Genomic DNA, 25,704 nt, shown 5'->3' on the forward strand with positions numbered 1-25,704 from the left:
CTTGCCTGAGATGTAGTACTATGTGTCTGATGGAATATAACAAGGAGAATAGAGAGGCAAAAATTTACTCCTACCACCATCAAATACCATCATCATCATTTGCAAAATGGCTTTTGGTCAGTGCCTATCACAGCTACTTTCAGAATTAATACTAGGCAGTAATTGTGTGAAGTGCCATTTATTGACCTTTTTGTCCTGATCTCTTTACACCAGAGCAATACATGCATTTGACTCTATACTTGTGTGCTGAGAACTTCACATGATCATCTTTTTCATTCTTATAACAATCCTATGAGCACAGTACTGTTAATCCCCATATTACAGGTAAGGTAACTGAGGTTTAGCTAGAATAAGTGATGTGTTCAGAGTAATTAATAGTATCTGTAACATATTACAGATAGAGTAACTGAGGCTTAGCCAGATTAAGTGATGTGTCCAGAGTCACACAACTACAAAGTAGTAGAGCCAAGATTTGAGACCAGAGTCTGATTCCAGAGCCCAAGCACTAATATTTTGCTTTGCACTACCTCCTAGCCCTGCTGACTGTTTCTGAGGTGGTACCTATATATAACAGATAGATGGGTAAAGGTTAAGTACCTCAAAAGTCTGCCCAGTTGAGTGCTGCTAGGGTAGATGGTATATGCCTTCATGATACCTAATCCAACAATGGTGTCACACAGTAATCCAGGTCGTTTTATACTACACTGTCCTCTTTGGCAATCACTGTCCTAGACACTGCAATAAATAAGAAAAATAAGAAAGCCCTTGGACCCAAAGACATGAATTTTTAGAATTGTTTTGACCTTGTTTAGCATGTTGTCTCCAGATTTTGCCCTTATCTATAATCCTTCAGTAGTGTCTTAATCCTTGATTGAGTGTCTCTTTCCATATGTCTCCCCTGGCTTGGGAAATGAAAATGAATATTTTTCTTAGTATGACTTTGTTCTCTTTACTCTTTACTCTTTACTTGGCTGGAGGAAAACAAGTGATATATGGGGAGAGATGAATTGCAGCTTTAAATAACTTGTAGGTCAAAAAGAAAGGCAGATGAATACTAATGGGGAATATTCAGAGAAGTCAGAAAATGGCAGTTTGCCAAAAGAAGTAGCCCCCAAGAGAGGAGAAGAGGTGGGAAGAAATTGGAGGGTTTTTTAAATACAAAATTTGTCAACCTAGGGAATGCTCTACAATCTGACTCCCCTGGAAGCAGTGGAAAAAACAAAATGACTGGCAGATGGAATGAAGGATGAAGTATATTAGACAATGTTATAGTACGTTCAAGCAAGCTTTTTCTTTGGTTTTGTGTGTTGGTAGCTTACTCTATAGGATGAAAAATTAAAGAAGTTAGAAGATGGAAACCAGAGATGGATAAAGGCATAATTCTTTTGTAAATCTCTGTAATCATGGTTTGGATATTTGTAAAAAGTTACATTTAAAAGGCAAGTTTTACAGAACTCTTTAAGGAATGGTAGAAAAGTTTAAAAATCTTTCTAATTAATCCTTTCACATAATTGAATCAGTGTTCGTTACCTAGGTATTTCTGTCAGCATCAAAGGGGATGCTGAGCGTTTGTGTAGTAACTGCTCTGTAGCAACTTTGGAGGGTATTCTTTTCGTGGTGGGGATCCTTCATTTATTCCTTCTCATGCCCAACTTTCCTGTGCTCCCAGGGGAGCCTGAGCACCCTGTTCAGGTAGATATTCCTTTTCCTGTCTTGTTAGGGGGGTGACCTCTGGGGCTTGAGTCACTCGAACAAAGGTAGAGAAGCTGTTAAGGAACAAGGTGTAAAGCAAATCAATATCTGGGAGTCTTCTCCAAGTCTGTAAAATAAATATGAATATAAAATAAAAAATGAAAAGTGCTCCATTCAAGATGGACAGTGGGTAAATTATATAATACAAAATCTCATGACTATACATAATGACAAACTGTAATTGATTCGTTATCTGTAGTACTGATGATGCCTCATGACAAGATGATTTATATCAATAAAGCCCGGCATATGCATGTTCCTTACCACAATCTATAGCAGATGCTGAACAAACTGCCTTGCTTATGTTTTCTCCACCCAGAAGAACCTTCCACCCGCTATTTACAGACTGCAAAGGGACCTACAGGCAGAAGAAATTAGACTGCTCTGCAGGGCCTAGTGTCCTGGTCAGATGAGTAGCTCTCCACCCCTGCAGACCTGGAAGGAGTTCTGCCAGGTCCGGCCCCTGCATTCTTCCAAAAGGCACTGTAAGCCAGCCACACGCTCTTTTCAAACTCCCAGCACTCGGATTCCCCACACTGAACTCATTTTCCTTCTGAACTTATAGCCAATATTTTTTCTTTATGCTATCAAGCCTCAGGGGAGCAGAGGAATAGCAGGACAGTGGAGAAAGACCGTGGTAGAAAGTGCCAGAAGAAAAAAAGAGAAGTAGGAGGAAAACTTACCAAATGGCTGCCATTTGCTGACAAATAAAAAAGAAGCCATCCTTGTATTAAAAGACGTAATTACCTAATACAGACAACTGAAATAGAAAAATATCAAGGCACTCTTTCCCCTTTTTTAAAAGAAAAGGCTGCCCACTAATAATATTCAGTCTTTCCATTTTTCCTGGTCACTTCCTATCAACTTCCCCAGCCCAACACAAAAAGAGTCAAATTTAGCTAACATTAACTTGTTTTTGATTCTTGAAACTTAAAGGCTCATTTCCTTTCAAACCTTATTGTATTATATATTTGTACTGTATTATATATTTTCCAAGTATTCTCTGAATAGAGTTGGTGTTAGAGCCAGCCTATTAGCTTTCCAGTTGTTATCTCCAAACTTTCAGTCCTCCCATATGTATCTGTATGTTTTGAAAGTACCTATTTTAAAAAATGAATAAAAAAAAAAAGCTATTTTTTCACTCACCTAAGTGGCAAGGGCCTGATAAACTCATTTACATCAAGATAAAATGAAGTTCCTAATACCTAAGGCTGCACTTCTCAGACTGTGGTTTATGCTGATTTATAATAGTTCTGTCCAGAGAGCTATGTCCAGATATTCCTGGACAATCAATCTATCTCAGAGATTTTGAGATAAAGTACATTTATAGTAAAACAAAGTTTTATATATCATAAAACATAAGATACATATGAATTTCTTGAAGAAAGCACAAAGCTTTAAAGCAATTTCTGCCTTGCACCAGGCTGCTTCAGGCTATTCTCACCCACCACTCAAAGATGTATATTCATTCAACAGCAAATAATTATTGGGCACCTGCTATGAGCCAAGGAACAGTTCCAGGTGCTAGAGAAAAAAGTAATGAGCAAAAGAGGAAAAAATCCCTTTTCTCATGAGTTTACTAGTCTGAAAGACAGATAAACAGACTGAATTATATTTCCCAATTTAAACATGTTCTTGGTCTTGATCCACATTCCTGTGGGTGTGAATGCCTCGTAAATAGGATCTCTTGAAGATGTTAGTGAAAATGTGGCCCATGTAAATGAGGATGGGCCTTAATCCAGACTACTGGAATCCTTTATAAGCAGGAGAAATTCAGATTCTGTCAGAGAAAGCCACAGGGAGGAGCTGGAAATCAGACACCAGTGGGAACCTAGAAGAGAAATTAAAGGGCATCAGCATGTGATGGGAAAGCCAAGGAACCTGTGACAGTTTGAATTTGGTGAATCCAAACATCAATTGTTCTTAAACTTATCTATTACTGTGGGCATGGTACCCTTTGATTGCATTAGATCACTTGATTAGATTGCTTCTGATTAGACTTTGTCAGTCAGTGACTTAGGCTGAGTCTATACCCACTTGCTGGGTCTTACGTAAATGGAGACAGAGAGAGAGAGACAAAGGAAAAGGAATTTGTGTCCTGCCATGTAGAGAAAGTAGATAGAGAGAGAACTCCAGGTCCTCCTACCGCTGCAAAAAAAAAAGGCAGAGAATCCCCTGAGAGGCTGAGAAAGGTCCCAGAGTCTGGAATCAGCACAGCACAGATGCACAGAAAGAGGCCCCCAGGGGGCTGGACCCACAGAGCAGCTCAAGGCTAAGAACACGGATCAGACCTACAGTATGCCTGATAGCCCACAGCCGAACTCAGGAAGAGAGCAGAGCAGCTGGGCCTGAGAGGGGGCCCAGAAAGAGATAAGCCCTATGTATTGCCCACAGCTGGGCTCCTGGAAATGGTGGGCCTCAAGGGGACAGCAGGGGCCTCAACAGAGGTTGGCTGCCACACAGAGAACAGACAACCGGGGTGGGGGAAGGGGGGAGAGAAATAAATTTAAAAAAGAAAGAAAAGATGATGATGGGTTGCCACCCAAGGATGTTGGTGGGGGTTGCAATTTTAGACGGGTTAGTGAGGAAAGACCTCAATGATAAGACCTGACAGAAGAGAAGAAGGAAACCATGCAAAAGTCAAGGGGAACAGAACCCCAGGGAGAGAAAAGCAGGTGCACAGAAGCCAGTGTGACTGAAGTGAAGAATATTTAAAGAATACTAGAGGAAATGAGGAAGGCAGGAAGGTTGTAAGGAGAGGTATGAATGGCACTGAGTTGCAGGATATTTTAAAGACATTGGTTTTTGGTCTGAATGAAATGAGAAGTCATTGGAGGGTCTTAAGCAGAATGATTTAATTTGATTTACTTTTTAAAGGGATCACTCTGTCTACTATGTTGACATTCTCACTGTAGTGAGATCAAGTATGGAAGTAGGAAAAGTAGTCAGGAGGCTATTACAGTGAGCCAGGATGATGATGACTCAGACCAAGGTAGTAATAGTAGAGGTAATTCTGACATACTGTAGTTCTTTGTATATAAGGCATTATTGATTGAAAGAGGTATCATTATTTTATGTACCATTAAGAAAGAAAGAAAAAAGCTGCCATTAATACTAAGAAACTGATACAATGTACAATGCTTTTTGACTACATAGAATTTTTACTTGATATTTATCAAAAAATCTATTTTAAACTTAGACATATATTTTATCATATATCTTTCTTGCACATACAAAAAAGGAAAATGAAACATAAATTGATAAATGAAATAGAAATAAAACTTTTTTCAAAATTCTACTTTTTAAAAAAAATTCAGCTTCCATAAAAACATTGTTCTCTTGCTATTGAAGATACTTTTTTTTTTTAAAGACTCCAGAAGAGAAATAAAACCCATTGGTTTTGGGCTCTTTTATTTTTTAGCAACTTCATCAAGGCATCCCCTTTTGTAATCCTTCCTATTCCTTCCCATCCCCATCCCCAGACAACCATTGAGCTTTATTCTGTCAGTATAGACTAGATTGCATTTTGGATTCCTACCAATGATACATGAAATTTTCTGTTGCTCTGCATCCTTGCTATCACTTGATAGTCAATTTTTTTTTTATTTTAGCAAGTGTAATCAGTATGTAGTGGTATCTCATCATTGTCTCAACTTGCATTTTCCTAATGGCTATGACATTCCTATTGCTACTATAACAAATTACCACATACTCAGTGTTTTAAAACAACACAAATTTATTATTTTACAGTTTCAGAGTCAGAAGTTCAAAATGGGTCTCATTGGGCTAAAATCAATACGTTGACAACTATGTTTCTTTTGGAATTTCTAGGGGATCATCCACTTTCTTGCCTTTTCCAGCAATTTGCCTTCCTTATCTTCAAAATCAGTAGTATAACATCTTCGAATCTCTCTTTGACTCTGACCTCCTCTTCTGTCTCTCTTCTCAGTTTAAAGGACCCTTGTGATTATATTGGGCCCACCCAGATAATGCAGGATAATCTCTTTAAGGTCAGTTGATTACCAGTCTTAATTCCATCAGACTCTAAATTCCCCCTGCCAGGTAACATAATGTATTCATGTATTCTGGGGACTAGGGGGCAAGAAGGATGTGAGAAGGATGTGCGTTGTTCTTCCTACCATGCATGTGCTTATTTCCTTTGGTAAGGTGTCTGTTCAAGGTTTTTGCCCATTTTTAAAATGGGTTGTTTTATGAATGTTGCATTTTGAGAGTTCTTTCTATAATTTGAGTATAAGTCCTTTCTCAAATATGTGACTTAAAATATTTTCTCCCAGTCAATAGCTTTTCTTTCAAGCTCACATAACATCTTTCACAGAATCAAAGCTTTTACTTTTGATGAAATCCAGTCTATCATTTTTTTCTTTTATTGATCATGCTTGTAATATCATATCTAAGAACTTCTAACCTAACCCAAGGTCATAAAGATTTTCTCATGTTTTCTTCTAAAAGAGTTTTACATTTAAATCCTTAATCCATTTTCAGCTGAATTTTGTATAAGAGGCAAGGTTTATGCCAAGGCTCAGTTTTTGTATATGGATGTCCAATTCATCCATTTGTTGAAAAGACAACATTTTCTCCCTTGAATTGCCTTTAAACTTTTGTCAAAAATCTATTGGCCATTTCTGTGTTGATCTGTTTCTCGACTGTCTATTCTGATCTATGTGTTGATACCTTTACTAATACTGCAATTGTCTTGATTACTGTAGTTTTAAAGTGAATCTTAAAATCAGGTAGTATGATTCCTCCAACTTATTCTTCTTTTCAAACTTGTGTTGGCTATTTTTTTCTAGTTCCTTTGCCTTTCTATATAAATTTTAATTTTCCAATTCAATTTTCATATAAATTTTACAATTTGCTTGTCCTTATGTATAAGAAATCTTGCTGGGAATTTGATTAGAACTGCATTAATTCTATAGATTGATTTGGAAGGAATTAACATCTTTACTACATTAAGTCATCTAGCCCTTGAGCACTGCATATTTCTACATTTATTTAGGTCCTCTTTGATTTATTAGTGCTCAGCATAAAGAGCCTATGTATTTTACTTAGATCTATACCTGTTTCATTTTTGGACAGCAATTGGAAATGTAATTGTATTTTTAATTTCCAACTGTATATTGATAGTTTATAGAAACATGATTGATTTTTATGTGTATTCTCCTAACTTGCTGAATTCACTTGTTAATTCTAAGGGGTTTTTGATAGGTTCCATGGGATTTTCTACGTAAACAATCATGTTGTTTTATGGTTTATTTCCTTTTCCATTTATAAACAGCTTGTATTTCGTTTCCTAGGACAGTTATAATGACTTATCACAAACTGGGCAGAAATTTATTTTCTCACAGTTCTGGAGGATAGAAATCTGAAATCAATTTGTTAGCAGGGCCATGTTCTCTGAAATCTCTCAGGGAGGATCCTTCCTTTCCTATTCCTAGCTTCTAGTGGTTGCCTGCAATGCTTGGCATTCCTTGGCTTATTAATGCATCACTCCAAGCTTTGCCTCTGTCCTCACATGACGTTCTCTCTGTATGTTGTGTCTCTGTGTCCACAGTCCCTCTTCTTTTAAGGACCCCAGCCACATGACTCACCTCACCTTCAAAGATGCTATTTCCAAACAAGGTCACATTCACAGGTTCCAAGTGGATCTAAATACAGCGAAGACACTATTCAACCCTATGTAGTATGTCTTTTCTCTGACCCTATTGCACTGCCTAGGATGTATAGTACAATGTAGAATAGAAGTGATGAGTATGGACATCCTTATCTTGCTCCAGATCTTAATGAGAAAGAATTCAGTCTCTCAACATTGAGTGTGATATCGCTGTAGGTTCTTTTGCAGAAGGCCTTCATCAGGAAATTCCTATCTATTTCTAGTTTGCTTAGAGCTGTTATCATCAGTGGATACTGAATTTTGTCAAATGCTCTTTCTGCCTCAATTGATATGGTCATGTGATTTTTCTTCTTTAGGCTATTATTGTGATCAGTTACATTAATTGATTTTCAAGTAGAGAACTAGTCTTTCATTCCTTGGATAAACTCTACCTGATTATGGTATATTACTCTTTGTATAGATTACTGAATTTGATTTGCCAGTATTTTGTTGAGGACTTTTAACTTCTCTATTTCTGGAGGATTTTGGTCTGTACTATCCTTTGTTTTGTAGTGTCTTTGTCTGGTTTTTTGGTATCAGTATAGTGCTGGCCCCATACAATGAGTTAATAAGGGTTCCTTCCTCTTCTGTTTGTAGGAAGAGATTGTGCAGAATTTATGCTATTTCTTCTTTAATTGCTTGGTAGCATTCGCCAGTAAAACTTGATGAGCATGGAAATTGCTATTTCAATACTAAACTTTTGAAAATATAGACTACCATTATAGTAATTGTCTCAATGTTCATTTTGTATTTTGATTGATTGATTTTTCTATTCAGTAGGGCTGTATTTTCTAGTTTCTTTGCATGGCTATTAATATTTGACCAAATGTCAGACATTGAGAATTTTACCTTGTTGTGTACTAGATACATTATAGTCCTATAAATATTCTTCAGCTTTGTTCTGGAAACAGTTAAGTTATTTAAAAACAGTTTGATCTTTTTAGGTTGTAAAATTTGATAGGTGGGAACAAAGCCATGTTTAGTCTAGCGGTAATTGTGCCCAGCTACTGACGCAAGATCTTTCTGATCATTGATTATGAGATGTATTCTGATTTTGTATATATTAAAATGTAAAAGTTATTCCTCTTAGAATCAAAGAAATATGGCATTTTGACTCTAGTGACAATAGGAATTTGTAACTGATTAAATGTATAGATAAAATCAAGGAAGGCGCCAAAGTTTTGGACCCAAGCACCTGGATGGCTGAATTTCTCCAGTGAGGGGATGATGGATGGGCATCTTGTTAGCCTGTCCAGTATATGTCCTCCATCGTGCAATCATTGACAACCTCTGTAGAAAAAAGGAAAATAACAAATTTGAAGGATCTGCTCAGCTTCTCTTTATATTTATTTAATATATTTTAAGATTAATGAAATTGGCATGAAGATAGAAATATACAATTAAAACCCTCTCACAAATGACAAACTATTTTTATATGTAGCTAACTGTATTAACACATGGCTCTTCCATTTTAAAAAACATACAATTAAGTATTAGACCCACAGGCTTTGAGGGAAGAATCCTTAAAAACATGAACTCAAACATGTCTAAAAATAAGATAAACTCAGATATCATAATAGGAAATCCTGTCTTTTCAAACATTATGATTATGGTATTTCTCTGATATAGCAAGGAATCACACAGAAAATCCACATGACAATATTAAACATAAATTTAAAATTTTCTGTGTAGGAAGATGTAGAATATACATGTAGATATAGATTTCTTTAAAGAAATCTTTTAGGTATAGTCCTCAAGTTCAGTTTTCTTGAGAAAGGGCATTTGCACCCACACATGTGAAATGACAGACTCTCATGATTCCTGTGGAAAGTTTGTCCATTTAACCTGAGAGAGAAATTATCTGATCACTAAAGCAGGTCTGTTAGGATTGTTGATTAATAACCTAGAAATATGTCCTGACAACTGACATCTTGTTTCTGGAACAAAGCTAGGCTAGGTTAGGGCAGATGCACTTGATCATAGAACAGTGTACTTTCCTGGAAAGGGCACCCAAAGGAATGTGTAGTACAGTGGGAGATGAGGCAGTCACCACGCTATCCCTGACAATTGAATTCATCACTGAGGAGGTAGATATTGAAACTAGATCGCCCACACAATTCAGCAAGGCTTAGAAACCTCTCTGTGCAGTACTATAGTAGATGTCAAGTAGAAGAATTCCCCCAGCCTGTCCCTAATCACCAAGAATTTATCATCAAATGAAACAAGTTTTAATACATATACAACTCAGTGGCTTTTTACCAATATGCAGAAGATTAGGTGTTTGATTTTTTTCCTATTTTGCTTTTTGTAATATTGAATACCATTTATTAAAGTATGTTATGAGATGTTTCAGGTAATTGACAGGTGATATGTGGGAAAAAGCTTCCCTGGGTAAGCACATTGGAGATACTTAGTTAAGGGGGTTTATTTGGTGCAGAGCTTCTAAGAAAAGAACTAATGTGTTTTGGGAATTTCTAAGAGAGGGGTAGAGTATGCAGTATTTTCCCACATATTTAAATTAGGATACTTGTTTCAGGGACCATCTTGTAGTGCTGCTACTTTGTCTTTTCTGCCACTGAATCTCTAGCACTTAACGTGGAACCTGACACCAGGAGAAACTCAAAAAGAATATTTGTGGAATAAAATAATGAAATTTCTGACTGCCTGATGACCTGCCAGTGTCCTTTAACCCTTTTCAGAATGATAGAAGAACAGACTGTGACTCTTCCTATCCCTCATGCTGTTTGCTGCTGACTGTTGCTAGTTTGCACCAGCCTGAGTTGCTCCATATTTCTCTTTGACTAGGTACTTTTGCTAGATCTTGAGAAGATATTCCACTCTTGCCTGGTCTACTCTCTCTGTCCTCCCCTCTTCCTCCAACAGTCTTCTAGGTTCTTCCATCCTCTTCTTTGAGGAGCATATGAAGGTCACTGCATCAGCTAAAAGCTAGGTTAATGCACCAGAGTCTGAAATGTGACTCACTTTTTAAGAGAACAAGAGGAAGGCAGTCTGAGCAGTGTGTGGGTCAGAAGACTGCCACTAAGCATTGCAGGGCCAAGCAGAAAGCTTCCTTTTTACTTGCACTTTCTGTGACCTGTGGATAAACAAAGACTTTCTATTTCTAGAAAGCCCATTGTTTTAACTGCTTTGAGTTTCTTTTGTAAACTTAAAAATTCATTTCTTTATGCAAGGCCTTTAAAGCACAGTGGGCCCAGTCCTAACATTTCTTTGTTCCTTCTCAGTATTTCCCTTGCTTTTTTTTATTTTTTTTATTTTGGTTCTTATATGTCACAAACTCTTAGCTATGTGAAATTCAGCCTTTTCTTCAACAATGAATGACATTAAAAACAGCTATACAGTTGTAGCTTGAGTAAAATACTGAACAATGTAGAGAACTTGATAAATGTAACCGCTTCAGGGAAGGAAGAGAGTGTATAATTCTGCTTTCTCATTCCATACTTAATGTGCCAGGGGTCGTATAGTATTAAAAAAATAATAAAAATAAAAGTTTCTCAATCCCTGTCCTTAAGAAGATTTGGAGTAGAAGGAGGAAAATAATATTATGAAATTCCTACTGTGTTCCAGTCTAAACGTCTATGTACCTATATTGATATCTATATCAGGTATTCACAACAATATTGTGAGGTAACTGGTTTTTTCCCTGTCTTACAAATGAGGAAACAGGATTAAAGGAGTTGGGTAACTTCTGAGATTCTTTTATTTAAACCCAATTCTCCCAATGACAGGTTGATAATGTATAATATTTGAAAGGTGTATGTATACAAAGAATCCCACAGAGCTTCAGAATATGCAGGTGGGTTTTCTTTGTCGCCTGGAGCGTCCACTTATCCATTTGAGCTTGGATTAGTCATTATATTTCTCAGACTTAATTTCTTCATCATAAAATGGGGATAATAGTATCGTCTCTTCCCACCTCACAACTTTGGATAAAGGAGTAAATGGTATAATTCGATTGAAATCGAACTGCTGAAGTGCCATGTAAATATAAGGTACTATCTCAAATGCAGCTCTAAATAAAAATGCCAATGATATATTTAAGGTACATGTAATACACTTCTAATTTTTTAAAACAATTGTGTTTTGAGTCTTCTTCCAAATGAATTTAGCTTCAATTTTTAAGTAGGGTGAAAAGCAATGCATTTTAAATGACTGTGACTCAGCCAAAATTTTTTTAAAAATTCAAAAAGGGGGCATGCTTGTTGAGAAATGTTAATAACCATTTGTGGGGTACTGCTATGTATAGTGTTAAGTGTAGAATATGTGAAGGATATTAAAGAAATAGAAGGCATGGTTTTTGCTCTTGAGAGGTTTTAAAGAACACAAACTATTTGCCCCTCCTCACCTCCATCCCACTCATCCCAGATAGTTTCTCTGCCAGAGAGAAGCTCAGATTTTGAAATAAGAAATTCATCCTTTGAACAATAGAATTTATTTTGTTTTCTAATTCCAACACAGTTGTACTAATCCAGAGAAATTTGGCAGTATAAGACCAGATTTTAACATCAGAAATGAAAACTTGCAAGTCCATATTTCAGTATATTGAATCTCATTGAAAAAAAAAAAGACCAAATTCTCCATGAGTTAACTATTGACCAGCTCTTTTGACATATTTTACTTTGAGGAAAGTAGAAATTTTGATTTCCAAATATTGATTGCACATTTCAAAAACTTAAAAAAATGATTGTCTTTGTTTGTTAGCAGTGCCTTTATATAAGAGGCAATCAGTAATTTTGTATTAAATTATAAAAAAAGCTTTTAAGACTTTGCTTTGTTTCTTCCTAGTGGATGATAACGTGGTTGCTATTCCCTATGGAAGTAGACATATTCGCCTTGTCTTAAAAGGACCTGATCACTTGTGTAAGTAAACTCAGTTGTTTTTCTCTTGGGAATAGAAATTTTAGGTATTTATATTTTTTTGTTCCATTAAAACAAAGGAGTACAAATCTTTCTACTCTATCATAATATGATATTTTGAGTGCTGCTCTTTCTCTTTCAGCTGTCTGATGAGATCGCAAGAACCTTGGTGATAATCATCTCTGACCATAGTCATCCTGAAAAAATATAGAATAGATGCTCCCAGGGGTTTGTTCATAAGTTAGGCACATGTGTATGCTTTTGTGAATGTTCTTTCTGATTCTACCTCTCCTTCCTTTCTAATCAGTCTCAATGTTTTTCTTGCCCCTCCTCTCCCTTTTTCTCCCTTCTTCCAATCCTCCCTCCTGCTCCTTCATTCTTTTTCTTCCAACTCTCATGTTCCATTACTTTATCAATTCAAGGGAACATGAAAACAGCAAACAACCTTAACACTGTGGTATTAACCACCATGGTATAATTAAGCATCCCATGTATTAAAGACAGTGCAGGACCTTAATATCTTAAAAGTACATTGGGATTCAAGTTTGAAGGGGGATCAGAAATCCCCAGACCCAGCAGTAACGTGATCCATCAGAGGTTGTGCACTAGTACAAGAACTGATCTTCAGTCATACCAAGGCCACATCATCTTTGTTACTGTTTAGTGTTGTTTAGATAAATTATATGCATTAAATTATAGGCTGCAAAGCAGGGAGGGATTGGGAGAGGATATGCTGGAGTTTCTTTAGAATTCAGTTTCACTGAGAGGCTTTACTTCAGTTGGTTGCTTGAGCATTTTTGATCTCCTCCACTGTAATTGTTCCAGGGTTCCTACGAAGCTGTCATCTTCTGCACTTATTCTCTTCCCAGAAACCAATTTAGGTAGCAAGCATTATCTTTTGGCAAATGGATTATGAGTTATATGCTAGAAAGATAAAAAAAGAGGGAAGCAAATGAATTATGAGTTATATGCTAGAAAGACAAAAATGAGGGAAACAAATCAGAACCTGTAAAAGTTAATTAAGATAGCCTTCTGTAGTCTCTCTAAAAATATATTCTCTCTGAAAATACCTTTCTTGGGAGAGGTGGAATTTGAAGGGTCATGTGAAATAAGAGAATAAGTAAGGCAGGGTTCAGGCAAAGCCAAGAGATGCCGATAAGTCACCTTATATGGAACCAAGTTCTTTTCTAACCTTGAACATCCCTATAAAATTTAGGGTTCACATGTCAAAGGATGATTGATATGTGTGTATAATTACCATTCAAATGATTTGTTTTTCCCTTTGAGAACTGAACAGAGTTGCAGGTGTAACAATTTCACCCAAGCCAGTATCTTTCTGAGCAGTGACAGGCTAAGATAAAATATTCAATCCAGGTTCATCACCAGGGGGTCTGCTACATAAGAAAGAATTCAAAGGAATAGATTAAAATTGAAATATATTTTTATAAGTGTATTAGCCTCTCGGCTTTCCTAGTAATGTGATCACTAAGAAGCTGAGGCATTGGCCTTGTTTGGCTTAATTTTCTCAAGGATTTTTAGGTAAAGCACATCCAATTTTCATAAGTGATAAAAAGGCAAAATGGAATTGCTTTTTCCCCCTCAAAAAAATGTACTTTTGATTGCATAATGCAGTTAAGAAATGCTTTTTGCATTTTTGTTTCTGGAATATAATTCAGCAAAATGAATGTGTGAGTAAATGATGCCTTGTTTCTTCTGTAACTCTTTTGTCCTTCACTCCCAGAAAATGGTCCAGTATGGGAGCAACCTTAAATATTTAGGGCCACTTTCAAAAAAGACTAGGCAACCTGGTCTAGCCCCAGCGTATCTTTAATCAGAAGTAACTTGAGAAAGATGGATGAGAGTCCTGAAGATAAAATTGACAGATGCCCAGTAAGGCCTGGACCTCCAGGATTTTTCCAAAACTAAGCTAATTTATGTACTGGAGATATGCCTACAAGTTAATGCAACTGTATGTATGGCAGCTTGAGGAATGAAGACTAGAGGAAGGAGATTCAGTTTTGTTGCTTTCATTTGATGACAGTGACTGTGATTCCCCTATTTAATCCCTGATGTGCCTTAAGCTCTGTGGGTTCTCTCTGCACTAATGTATGGAGTGAAGCCTGACCTACTCCTGAAGAAGGGCTACAGAGACCTCATCTTAGGGTCACTGGGTATTCAGTGCAACACCGAAATTTTCCACCTGCGATATTCCTTGTAATTGAGAATTAGATGTAGACAACATCTAGAATAATTTAATATAAAAACTTTACTTTAGAATACTTTAACACCTCCAGGGACCTTAATATTGTTTTTAACCCCAGAACCCCAATCTGCAAAACATGTAAGCAGGGGAGGTATTCTGATTGAAGCTCTACCCAGGTTTCCCATCAATCTGCTGAAAAAATTACTGTCAAAACCAAGGAATCCTTGCAAGTTTTGGAAAACATTTGTCCTAGCCCATTTATCTTCCCTCATTCAGAAGGCAATTATTCTAAATCACTTCTCAGTCACATGAGAGCTCAATCTGCTCAGAAGCATACATCATTATTACCGTCATCCTCAGCATGTTTTGGTTTCCTCCAACAAAAGATGACTCATAGTCTTTGTCATTGGTCAAATGCAGGTTCTAATGTTCCAGGAATCAAGAAGTCCTTCCTTCTATCTTAAGCACTTATAATGAACCCAAAGTATGTACATGATATTGAGTTAAGTACCAAAAAGGATTAAAAAAGAGAAAGAATGTTAAAAAGTATGACCACTGTCCTTAATATGCTATAGTTTATTTATTTTGAATGATGGCAACATGTAGTATGTAGCCAGTAAGTATAAACAAATACAAGGTAATGCAGAAATGTAAAGTCAAACAGGTACTGAGGGAACTCAAAGAGGCACACTAGATCTCATGGAGCAAAAAGAAAATTCTACGATGTCCTAGGCATAGGACCGTAAAGGCTAAATTCAATGCAATGTATGTGCAAGTTGGCTGAGTCACAGGGATAGGATGGCAATAGAGCAGAGTACCCAAATGAGGTTATCCAGGGAGTTTATTTTTGACTAGGAGGCTTGATTGCTTGGCTAATGTATTTTAAATCATTTCATTTTCAGCTTAAACTGATATGTGATCCTGAGGTACCTATATATTTTGTTTATATCACAACTTCACTTTTGCCAGTTCTTTGAAGAATGATCTTTTTCCCTTACATAGCATGAAATAGGCTTGCATGTGTCTCTGGTGGTCCTGGCAAAATCCTTCTCTCCTCTTCGTTTGTTTGATTATGTAGATCTGGAAACAAAAACCCTCCAGGGAGCTAAAGGTGAAAACAGCCTCAGCTCTGCAGGCACCTTTCTTGTGGACAATTCTACTGTGGACTTCCAGAAATTTCCAGACAAAGAAATACTGAGAATGGCTGGACCACTCACGGCAGATTTCATTGTCAAGGTGAGCCCATTTAACCCTGATTTCAAGCCAGTGTCTCCAAATTGATATTGCTTATACTTTCCTCAGGAGAGAGACACTTTGGGTTGTGGCAAAGATTTGCAAAGATTTGCAAAGCTTGTTTTCCAGGACTGAACTTTACAGGAACATCTGATATTTAAGATTCTAGGAATATATATATATTATTTAATTAAAAAAGTACTCCACCCCAAAAGTCAACAAATCATTAGTTGGGGGCTATAAACTGTTTTTAAAACAAGTTATGATATACTCATTAACTTATATAAGGTGTTTCAGTAAAAGAGAAAAACAAACTGATGAGCTATGGACTCCGTCAACTCATCATGTTTCCATTTGCAAGTTCTGGTTTGTGTTGTACTGGCAACAAAACTTAGTTGTTTCCTTCCATCAGAGCTTCCTTATTCTTTAAGGTAATATAAAACACATTGCTGGAAATAACATATACATTCTGTAGGAAAAAATGCACACACTGGAAGAACGTTTGGGAATCACAATAAAACAAAACATATTTTTCCCTTCAGTAGGTCAGAAGGACTTGAAGGATTGTAGCTGTAAAGCTGTAAAACTTGTAATGTGTCCAGGACTCCATAAATTTTTCATCGTAAGACCTAGAGCCAGAGGACATTTGATTTAAGCTAATGCTTGATGACCCCATGGCAGCTGGAAGTAAGAATGCATATAGGAAAATGTGATAGGCAATGAGGTTGGATGGAAGAAGGGTTCCAGAGTACTGTCCTCTATCTCCCTCTGCATAGTAGTTCATTTTAATCCAGGCCAGATGCCAGCCACATGAAAATGAACAGGAAGCTACAAACCTTCAAATGTAGTTCACGATTGCAATGATGTTATAGGTAATTAAATAATATCAGTTAAAGAAGCAAATAACAATTTGAGAATGTCTTTATTTTTTGAAGCCTGTAAATTACTATTAAGGGAACACACTATAATAATTTTCATAGCAGTCTTGCAAGAGTTAATACACTTTCCAGCTTGCCTAACATATATGGAATTGGAGTCAAGTAACATTATTCATGTTTATATAGTTCATAGCATTGTCAAATGCATTTCATATACACAGCTACCTTCTGCACATCACCACTTGGCTATCTCATAGGTACAATGGGCTCAACATGTCCAAAATTGAACACATCTAACCCTGGAAACCTACTTTATCTTCTGTATTATCTTGTAGAGTAATATACTATTAACCCAGGCAGGTCAGAAACCTTTGTTTCACCCTGATTTCTCCTCCTTTTACTCCAAGTCAGACATTCATCTACATCAATTCTACCTCTATTCTCTTCTCCATTCTTGCTTCCACTGACTTAGTTCAGGCTTTCATATCTCACCTGATCTATTTCCTAAGCCTTCAGAGTGAGTTTCCTAAAACCATAAATTTCTTCTTCATTATCTATCATTGTTCCCCACCTCCACTCGTACTTCAGGTTAAAATGAGAATCCATCACATAGCATTTACTACTGTAAATAATCTGGATTCTGTCTACCTTTCCAACTTTCCTTTTTGTTCTTCCTTTCCTTGTTTCACCCATCTGAATGGCTCACAAGTTTTCCAACACCTTGCACTATCTTACCTCATTACCTTTGCATAATACTGTGCCTCATTGATTTCTTCCTCCATTCTATTCACTAACTCATACTCTCATACTCATTCTTTATGTTTTCCTATGTTAGGAACCATTCTGTGACTCTACCACAAATTCCTATTTATATTTCATCTCTCATTGTGTACTCCTTGAAGGCTAGAAAGGAATCTTACTTGTCTTCCTATTTCTGTAAGAAGGACCCAGTAGGCCCTAAATAAATGCTGGATGAATAAAGGACTTTTACCTCCAAGACTGCTGAAGTAGAGCAGATGCTGATGTTTCTATTTTACCAACTAGGAAACTAAGCTCACACCAATGGTAAGCCAGGACTAACTATCACATCTCTTTGCTTCTGATGCATAACTTTTTTCAGTTTTACATGTTGCTTTTAAGAGTGTAGTTTTCCTTTTACATATAAATATTTAAGAAAATCGAGTTTAAAGAAGTTTGTGATGCTTTCCTGGATATTTGGTACAACTAAATATTGTCATTCAGAAAGAGGGTAAGTTATCATTTTAGTGATTTGTGCATTATTTATCCTATCTGGTGACCTAGCCTCAAGTAGCAAATGAGAGAAAATTATTTAATTAGAAAACATTTCAAATCAAAGAAATGTAGTTTCTAAAATAAATTATATAATTTTAAGTATCAACTGACTTGACTTGAAAGTGAGCCAGATAATTTAAGAAAATACAGGAATAAAAGGAGAAAATTACCTTTATTTCCCAGTGATTTGTAATAGAAGAGAGCTTTTACTTCACTATGAGGAAATAGCTAAAAACAAAAGATTTTCATTTTATTGTTTATTACTTTTCATGTTTAGGTGCTTCCAAATTATACATATGGTATGAGTCACCTTTTAATGTAGTTCATATTTTGTCTCTTCTCCATTATAAATTAATTATTTCCTTTCTGAATGAGATACAGAGGAATCAGTATAGCCATTTGTCAGTCTATGTGGAACTTTATTGCCAAAGTACCATTTTGTTTTTGTTTTTATTTTAAAGAAAAATAATTATTTTTTTTTGCACAGAAGGAAGTTATTTTCCCCCAGCGAGAATTGTTATATATTGCCATTGGGCTGCAAAATTATGTTTTGGAATTTCCTCTTTTGACCACCATTGAAAAAGGACAAAATATTCATCTTGCTTCCTAAGGGACCATTTCTTTCAAAAACTTGAACTTGATAGACATTATCTATACAAACATTTGTGGCAAGGATAATGTAGTGTCATGGGAAGGGTAAGCACTCTGGGCTTTGGTGTATTCTGCTGCTTACTGCATCTGTGTAACCTTGGCACGCTGCTTCATCTCCTAGAACCTGTTTACTCATTATAAAATGGTAATAAAATACCCAGCCTGTAGAGTAGTTCTGAGGGCTAAAATGAGATATAAAAAATCGATAATACCTCCAGGAAGATGGCAGACTAGAAAGACGCAGGACTCTCTTCTTTTCCAGAAAAATAACTAGAGGACAGGCTGAAACAGCCTGGAAAAAGATCTTCTAGGGGTTAGGACACCAGGCAAAGGCTGGACACTCCCTAGAGGAGAAAGGGACAAAGGAGGGGAATCCTGACAGCAGAACTGTGAGCTGAAACCTGCTGCTGCTGCGGTGGCGGCCAGCACCCTCCCCCATGCTAAAGACACTTTAGAATAAGAAAGCTCCAGGGATCCACCACCCCAGGAAAGGGGAGAGGGAAGAGCACAGCCTAGGGCTAACTCAGCTTCTGACCCACAAATTTGGTCTGCTCTGTCCCACCAGCCCTTCCAGGCCAGGTGGGATCACACCGTGGTTTGCCCTGGAAGCCAGCACAGGACTGAAGAAAACCTACCCTCCCAATCTCCTTCTCTTCTATCCCAGACTGATAATTGAGGACGTACCTAGCCGGGAACCACAGCGAAGGACACAGCCTAAGGCTGACTCAGCTTTTGACTCTCAAATTTGGTCAGTGTGTCCCAGGAGCCCTTCCAGGCAGGGTGGGGCTAAAGATAAACAACCCTCCCAATCTCCTACTCTACTAACTGGGAATGATTGTTGAAGACTCAGAGGAAAGTGGAAATACATTCTGCCAGGAAAATAGAGGGGGCTGCCAAAGAAGGCTGGAAAACTGTCTCTGAGAAGGTTTAAATAACAAAGCTCTAAGCCTTGAGGCAGGAAGTTCTATCACATTGATCTAGTCTGTGTTAAAACAAATACATTCCAAACAGGCATTGAACTGAGAGCTGCCAAAGAGTGCCACCTGCTGGCAGAACACGGAAGTGCATGTGAGAAAATTAAAAATAAGTAAAGTAGTCATTTTCTGGATATTATCATTTCCCTCCCGAAGGCCCTAGGAAGTGGATCTGTAACCAATTACTGGGTCCAGGGCCCAGTTTTGAGCAACTAGCAGGGACAGTCCTAACAATCCAGATCAAACCAAGAATCAAAGAGTACCGGTAACACACAGCCTCCTGCCACTAAATCCCTACAAAATAGAAAGACATTGAGCATCTGAATAAATTACATCCTAGTCAGATGCCTAGAATCAGCCAAAAATTATAAGCCATACTAAGAAAATGGAAGGCATGGCCCAAGAAAAGGAATATATCAAAGCCCCAGAAGAGACACAGGATTTCAGAGAATTAGTGAGATGCACATAAATTTCCAAAATCTAATGAGTTGAAAGACAATGTGGCTAAAGGTATAAATGACATCAAGAAGACATTGAGTGATTGCAAAGAAGAATTTGAAAACCTTAACAGAAAAGTAACAGAGCTCATGGGAATGAAAGACACAATAAGTAAGATCAAAAACACATTAGAAGCATACAACAGCAGATTTGAAATGATAGAAGAAAGAATAAGTGATACAGAAAACAGAACAGCTCAAATTGAAGAGTGAAAACATAGAGAAAGAAAAGAATGGAAAAACTTGAGCAGGGGCTCAGAGAATTAAATGACAACATGAAATGTAACAACACATGTATCATGGGAGTTCCAGGAAGAGAAGAGAAGAGAAAAGGTGCCGAAGAGTATTTGTGGAAATAATTTAAAATTTCCCAACTCTCACAAAAGAAATGAACATGCATGCCCAAGAGGCTCACCATACCCCAATCAGAATAAATCTGAATAGACCTACTCTAAGACATATACTACTTAGAATGTCAAATGTCAGAGATTAAGAGAAAATTCTGAGAGCAGCAAGGGAGAAGCAAACCATCACATACAAGGGACACCCAGTAAGACTTAGCTGTGGGTTTCTTTTCAGAAACCATGTAGGCAAGAAGACAGTGTATGATACAATTAGGATAATGAAAGAGAAAAACCTCCAGCCAAGAATTCTTTATCCAGCAAAATTGTCCTTCAAATATAAAAGTGAGTATAAAATATTCACAAACAAACAGAAACTATGAGAGTTTGCTAAAAAGAATCCACCTTTGCAGGAAATACTAAAGGAAGCCTTAGAACCTGGAAAAAAAAAAAAAAGAGAAGAGAGGTCTGGAGGAGAGTATAGAAGAAAGAATAGAGAAAGGGTAACCAAAATAGTAAAAAGACAGACAAAAATATATGACATATGAAAACCAAATAATAAAATGGTAGAAATAAATAATGCATTTACAGTAATATCATTGAATGTAAATTCATTAAACTCTGCAATCAGAAAAGACAGACTGACAGAATGGATTTAAAAAACATGAGTTATCCACATGCTGCATGTAAGAAACTTATCTTAGACCCAGGGATACAAACTGTCTGAGAGTAAAAGATTGGAAAAAGATACTCCACCCAAATAGTAACCAGAAAAAAGTAGGGGTAGCTATACTAATATCAGATAAAACAGACTTTAATGCAAAAAAGTTATAAGAGATACAGAAGGTTGTTATATATTAATAAAAGGGACAATCCACCAGGAAGTTATAACAGTCATAAACATATATGCATCTAACCAGGGTGCCCCAAAATACATGAGAAAAACTCTGGCAAAATGAAGAGAGAAATAGATATCTCTAAAATAATTGTTGGAGATTTCAAAACCCCACTCATTTCATTAGATAGAACTAGACAGATTTCTAGGAAACAGAGAACTTGAACAATATGATAAATAAGTTAAACCTAACATACATATACAGAACACTGCATCCAAACGCAGCGGGTTATACATTCTTCTCAAGTGCCTATGGATCTTTCTCCAGGATAGACCACACATTAGGGCACAATGCAGATCTCAAAAAGTATAGAAAGATTGAGATTATACAAAGTACCTTCTCAGATCATAATGGAATGAAACTGAAAATCAATAATATATGGAACAAAGTAAACTCAGAAATGTGCAGAGGCTGAACAACGCACTCCTAAATAATCAGTGGGTCAAAGAAGAAATTTCAAATGAAATCAGTAAATATATTGAGACAAATGAAAACAAAAACACAACTTATCAAAACTTATGGGGTACAGTGAAGGCAGTCTTGAGTAGGAAATTTATAGCCCTACATGCCTTTATTAAAAAACAAAAAAGAGCTAAACTCAAAGATTTAACTGAAAAACTAGAGAAACTAGAAAAAGAACAGCAAACCAACCCCAAAGCAAGCAGAAGGAAAGAAATAATAAAGATTGGAGCATAAATAAATGAAATTGAAAACCAAAAAACAATAGAGATAATCAACAAAACCAAAAGCTTGTTCTTTAAGAAGATCAATAAAACTGACAAACCCCTAGCTAGACTAAAAAAGAAAAAAAGGGAGAAGAATCAAATAAACACAATTAGAAATGGAAGGGGTGAAGTTACAACTGACCCCACAGAATAAAAAGGATCATATAAGAGGATATTATAAGAAGCCATATGTCAACAAACTAGACAACCTAGATGAAATGCACAATACCTAGAAATGTACAAACAAACTACACTGATGCTACAAGAAATATAAGAACTAACAAACTAATCACATTTAGAGAGATTGAATCTCTCAGCAAAGAAAAGTCCAGGAGTAGATGTCTTCACTGGTGAATTCTGTGCATTTTGAAAAGAATTAGCATCAATCCTGTTTAAACTCTTCCAAAAAATTGAAGAGGAGGGAAAATTGCCCAATACATTTTACAAAGCCAACATCACTCTAATACCAAAGACAAGCAAAGACGCTACAAGAAAAGAAAATTACAGACCAATCCCTCTAATGAACCCAAAATTTCCCAACAAAATACTTGCAAGTTGCACTAAACAGCATATCAAAAGACTTATACATTATGACCAAGTGTGATTTATTTCTGGTATGCAATGCTGGTTCAAAATAAGAAAATCAATCAAGGTAATACACGACATTAGCAAATTGAAGGGAAAAAAAACCACATGATCATCTCAATCGGCACAGAAAAGGCATTCAACAAAATCCAGCATCCTTTTTTGATTAAAAGAAAAACACTTCAAAAGATAGTAATAGAAGGAAAATTCCTCAATGTGATAAAAAGCATATTATGAAAAACCCACAGCCAACATCATACTCAATGGGGAAAGGTTGAAAGCTCTCCCTCTAAGATCTGGAACAAGACAAGGATGGCCATTGTCACCATTGTTATTCATTATTGTACTAGAACTTCTAGCTAGGGCAATTAGACAAGGAAAAAAAAAGCATCCAAATAGGAAAAGAGAAGTAAAACTCTCACTGTTTGCAAATTACATGATCCTGCACTTAGAAAATTCTGAAGTATCCATGACAAAGCTACTTGAGCTAATATATGAGTTCAGCAAAGTGACAGGATACAAGATCACCATGCAAAAATCAGTAATGTTTTGTACACTAGTACTAATCAATCTGAGAAGGAAATCGGGAAAAATTCCATTTATGACTCAAATACCTAGGAATTAATTTAACCAAAGAAGTAAAGGGTCTATATGCAGAAAACTACAAAAAAATGCTAAAAGAAATTTTAAAAGACCTAAAGAAATGGAAAGACATTCTGTGTTCATGGATTGGAGAAATAATTATCAGGAAGACACCAGTCTTACCCAAACTGATTTATTGATTCAATGCAATACCAATCAAAATTTCAACAGCCTACTTTACAGAAATAGAAAAGACAATTACCACATTCATTTGTAAGGGAAAGTGCACCCAAATAGCCAAAAGCATTCTAAAATAGAATATCGATGTGGGAGGAATTTCTCTGACTGACCTTGAAACCTATTACAATGCCACAGTGGTCAAACCAGTGTGGTACTGGCATAGAGATAAGACACATCAATCAGTAGAATAGAATAGAGATTCCAGAAATAAACCCTCACCTATATGGTCAACTGGTTTTTGACAAACCTACCAAGTCCATGTTAATGGGACAACCATGTTAATGGGACAAAATAATCTCTTCAGCAAATGGTGCTAAGAGAACTGAATATCTGTAACCAAAATAATGAAAGAGGACCCCTATCTCACTCCTGATATAAGAATCAACTCAAAATGGATCAAAGACCTAAGTATAAAAGCCAGGACCATAAAACTACTAGAAGAAAATGTAGGAAAACAACTTCAAAACCTTGTAGGATGTGGTGGTTTCTTGGTCCTTTCACCTAAAGCATTCACCAAAAAAGAAAAAATAGATAAATGGGACCTCTTCAAAATGAAACACTTTTGCCCCTCACAGGACTTAGTCAAAAGAATAAAAAGGCAGCCAACTGAATGGTAGAAAATATTTGGAAATTTCATGTCTGATAAGAGTTTAATAGCCAGGATATATAATGAGATGATATAACTCAACAGTACAAACTACCCATTTAAAAAATTGGCAATGGGAAGTAGATGTGGCTCAAGCAATTGGGCTCCTATCTACCATATAGGAGATCCAGGGTTCGATTCCCAGGGCTTCCTGGTAAAGGCAAGCTGGCCTGTGCAGCAAGCTGGCTGAAGTAGAGAGCTGGCCCATGTGGAGTGCTGGCCCATGCACAGTGCTGACCTGCGTTGTATGCTGGCCTGCACTGGAGTACTGACCAATGCAGGAGTGCTTGCCTGCAAGGAAAGCTGGCACAGCAAGGTGATGCAATAAAAAGAGATAAAAAGGAGAGACAATAAGAGATGTAGTAGACCAGGGACCTGAGGTGGCACAAGAGATTGAACACCTCTCTCCCACTCTGGAAGGTCCTGGGATTGGTTCCCAGTGCCATCTAAAGAGAAGACATGCAGACACAGAAGAATACACAGTGAATGGACACAGAAAGCAGACAGCAAGCACAACACAACGAGGGGAGGGAAAGAAATCATTTTTTAAAAATGGGCAAAAGACTTGAACAATTTTTCCAAAGAAGAAATATAAATGGCAAAAAAAAAAAAAAAAAAAAAAGACATGGAAAAATGCTCACCATAACTGATGATTAGGGAAATGCAAATCAAAACTACAATGAGAAATCATTTCACACCCATCAGAAGGTCCACTATTAAAAATTGTTGGAGAGGATGTGGAGAGATAAGAACTTATTCACTGTTGGTGGGAATGTAGATTGATACAGCCACTGTGAAGGACTGTTTGGCAGTTCCTAAAGAAGGTGAATATAGACTTGCCACATGACCCTGCAATACCACTACTGGGTACATACCCAGAAAAACTGAGAGCAGTGACACGAACAGACATCTACATACCAATGTTCATAGCAGCATTATTCACAATCGCCAAAAGTTGTAAATGACCCAGGTGTCTATTAACCAGTGAATGGATAAACAAACTGTGGTGTATTCACACAATGGAATAATATGCAGTTGTAAGGAGAAATGAAGTTGTCAAGCATATGACAACATGAATGAACCTGGAAGACATTATGTTGAGTGAAGCAACTCAGACACAAAAAGACAAATACTGTATGATTGCATTATTATGAACCAAATATATTGTGCAACATATGTATGTATCCAGTACATTTAATTGAGAAATGTGTGTATTAAAAAAAAATTGATAGAGGGAAGCGGTTGTGACTCAAGCAATTAGGCACCAACCTACCACATGGGAGGCCCCAGGTTCAGTTTCTGGTGCTTCCTAAAGAAGACAAGCAAAACCACCAGCTGATGCTATGGGCCTGTGAGGGGAGCTGATGAAACAAAATGACACAATGAGAAAACACAATGAGAGACACAACAAGTGGGGAGTGGAGATGCATTAATCCATTGGGCACCTCCCTCCCACATGGGAGGTTCAATGATTTGGCAAGCGTAGCTATTAAGGCAAATGGATACGAGAGCAGTCTGGCTGTGACATTGGTTGCCACATTGATATTCAGGCTATTGGCTGGCTAATTGGCTAAATTAGTATTCCCCTCCCTCCCTTACCATGCCGTGGGCCTCTCTCCTGAAGCTGAAGCCCCAGTGAAATATGATAGCTGGAAGTTCTTT

General features: G+C 36.9%; 1 protein-coding gene across 4 annotated transcripts in view; it reads left to right on the forward strand.

The window, feature by feature from the left end:
* The window catches only part of ADAMTSL1 (ADAMTS like 1), a 1,125,968-nt gene that overhangs the window by 839,965 nt on the left and 260,299 nt on the right, over positions 1–25,704 (forward strand). For all 4 annotated transcript variants that reach the window (XM_058301906.1, XM_058301907.2, XM_071216754.1 and 1 more), the window contains 2 exons: positions 12,227–12,301; positions 15,580–15,737. In XM_058301906.1, coding sequence (XP_058157889.1) covers positions 12,227–12,301; positions 15,580–15,737 — 233 coding nt within the window. The remainder of the gene's footprint in view (positions 1–12,226; positions 12,302–15,579; positions 15,738–25,704) is intronic.

This window comes from Dasypus novemcinctus, chromosome 8 (genome assembly GCF_030445035.2).
Source record: "Dasypus novemcinctus isolate mDasNov1 chromosome 8, mDasNov1.1.hap2, whole genome shotgun sequence".
In the NCBI taxonomy this organism is placed as follows: domain Eukaryota; kingdom Metazoa; phylum Chordata; class Mammalia; order Cingulata; family Dasypodidae; genus Dasypus; species Dasypus novemcinctus.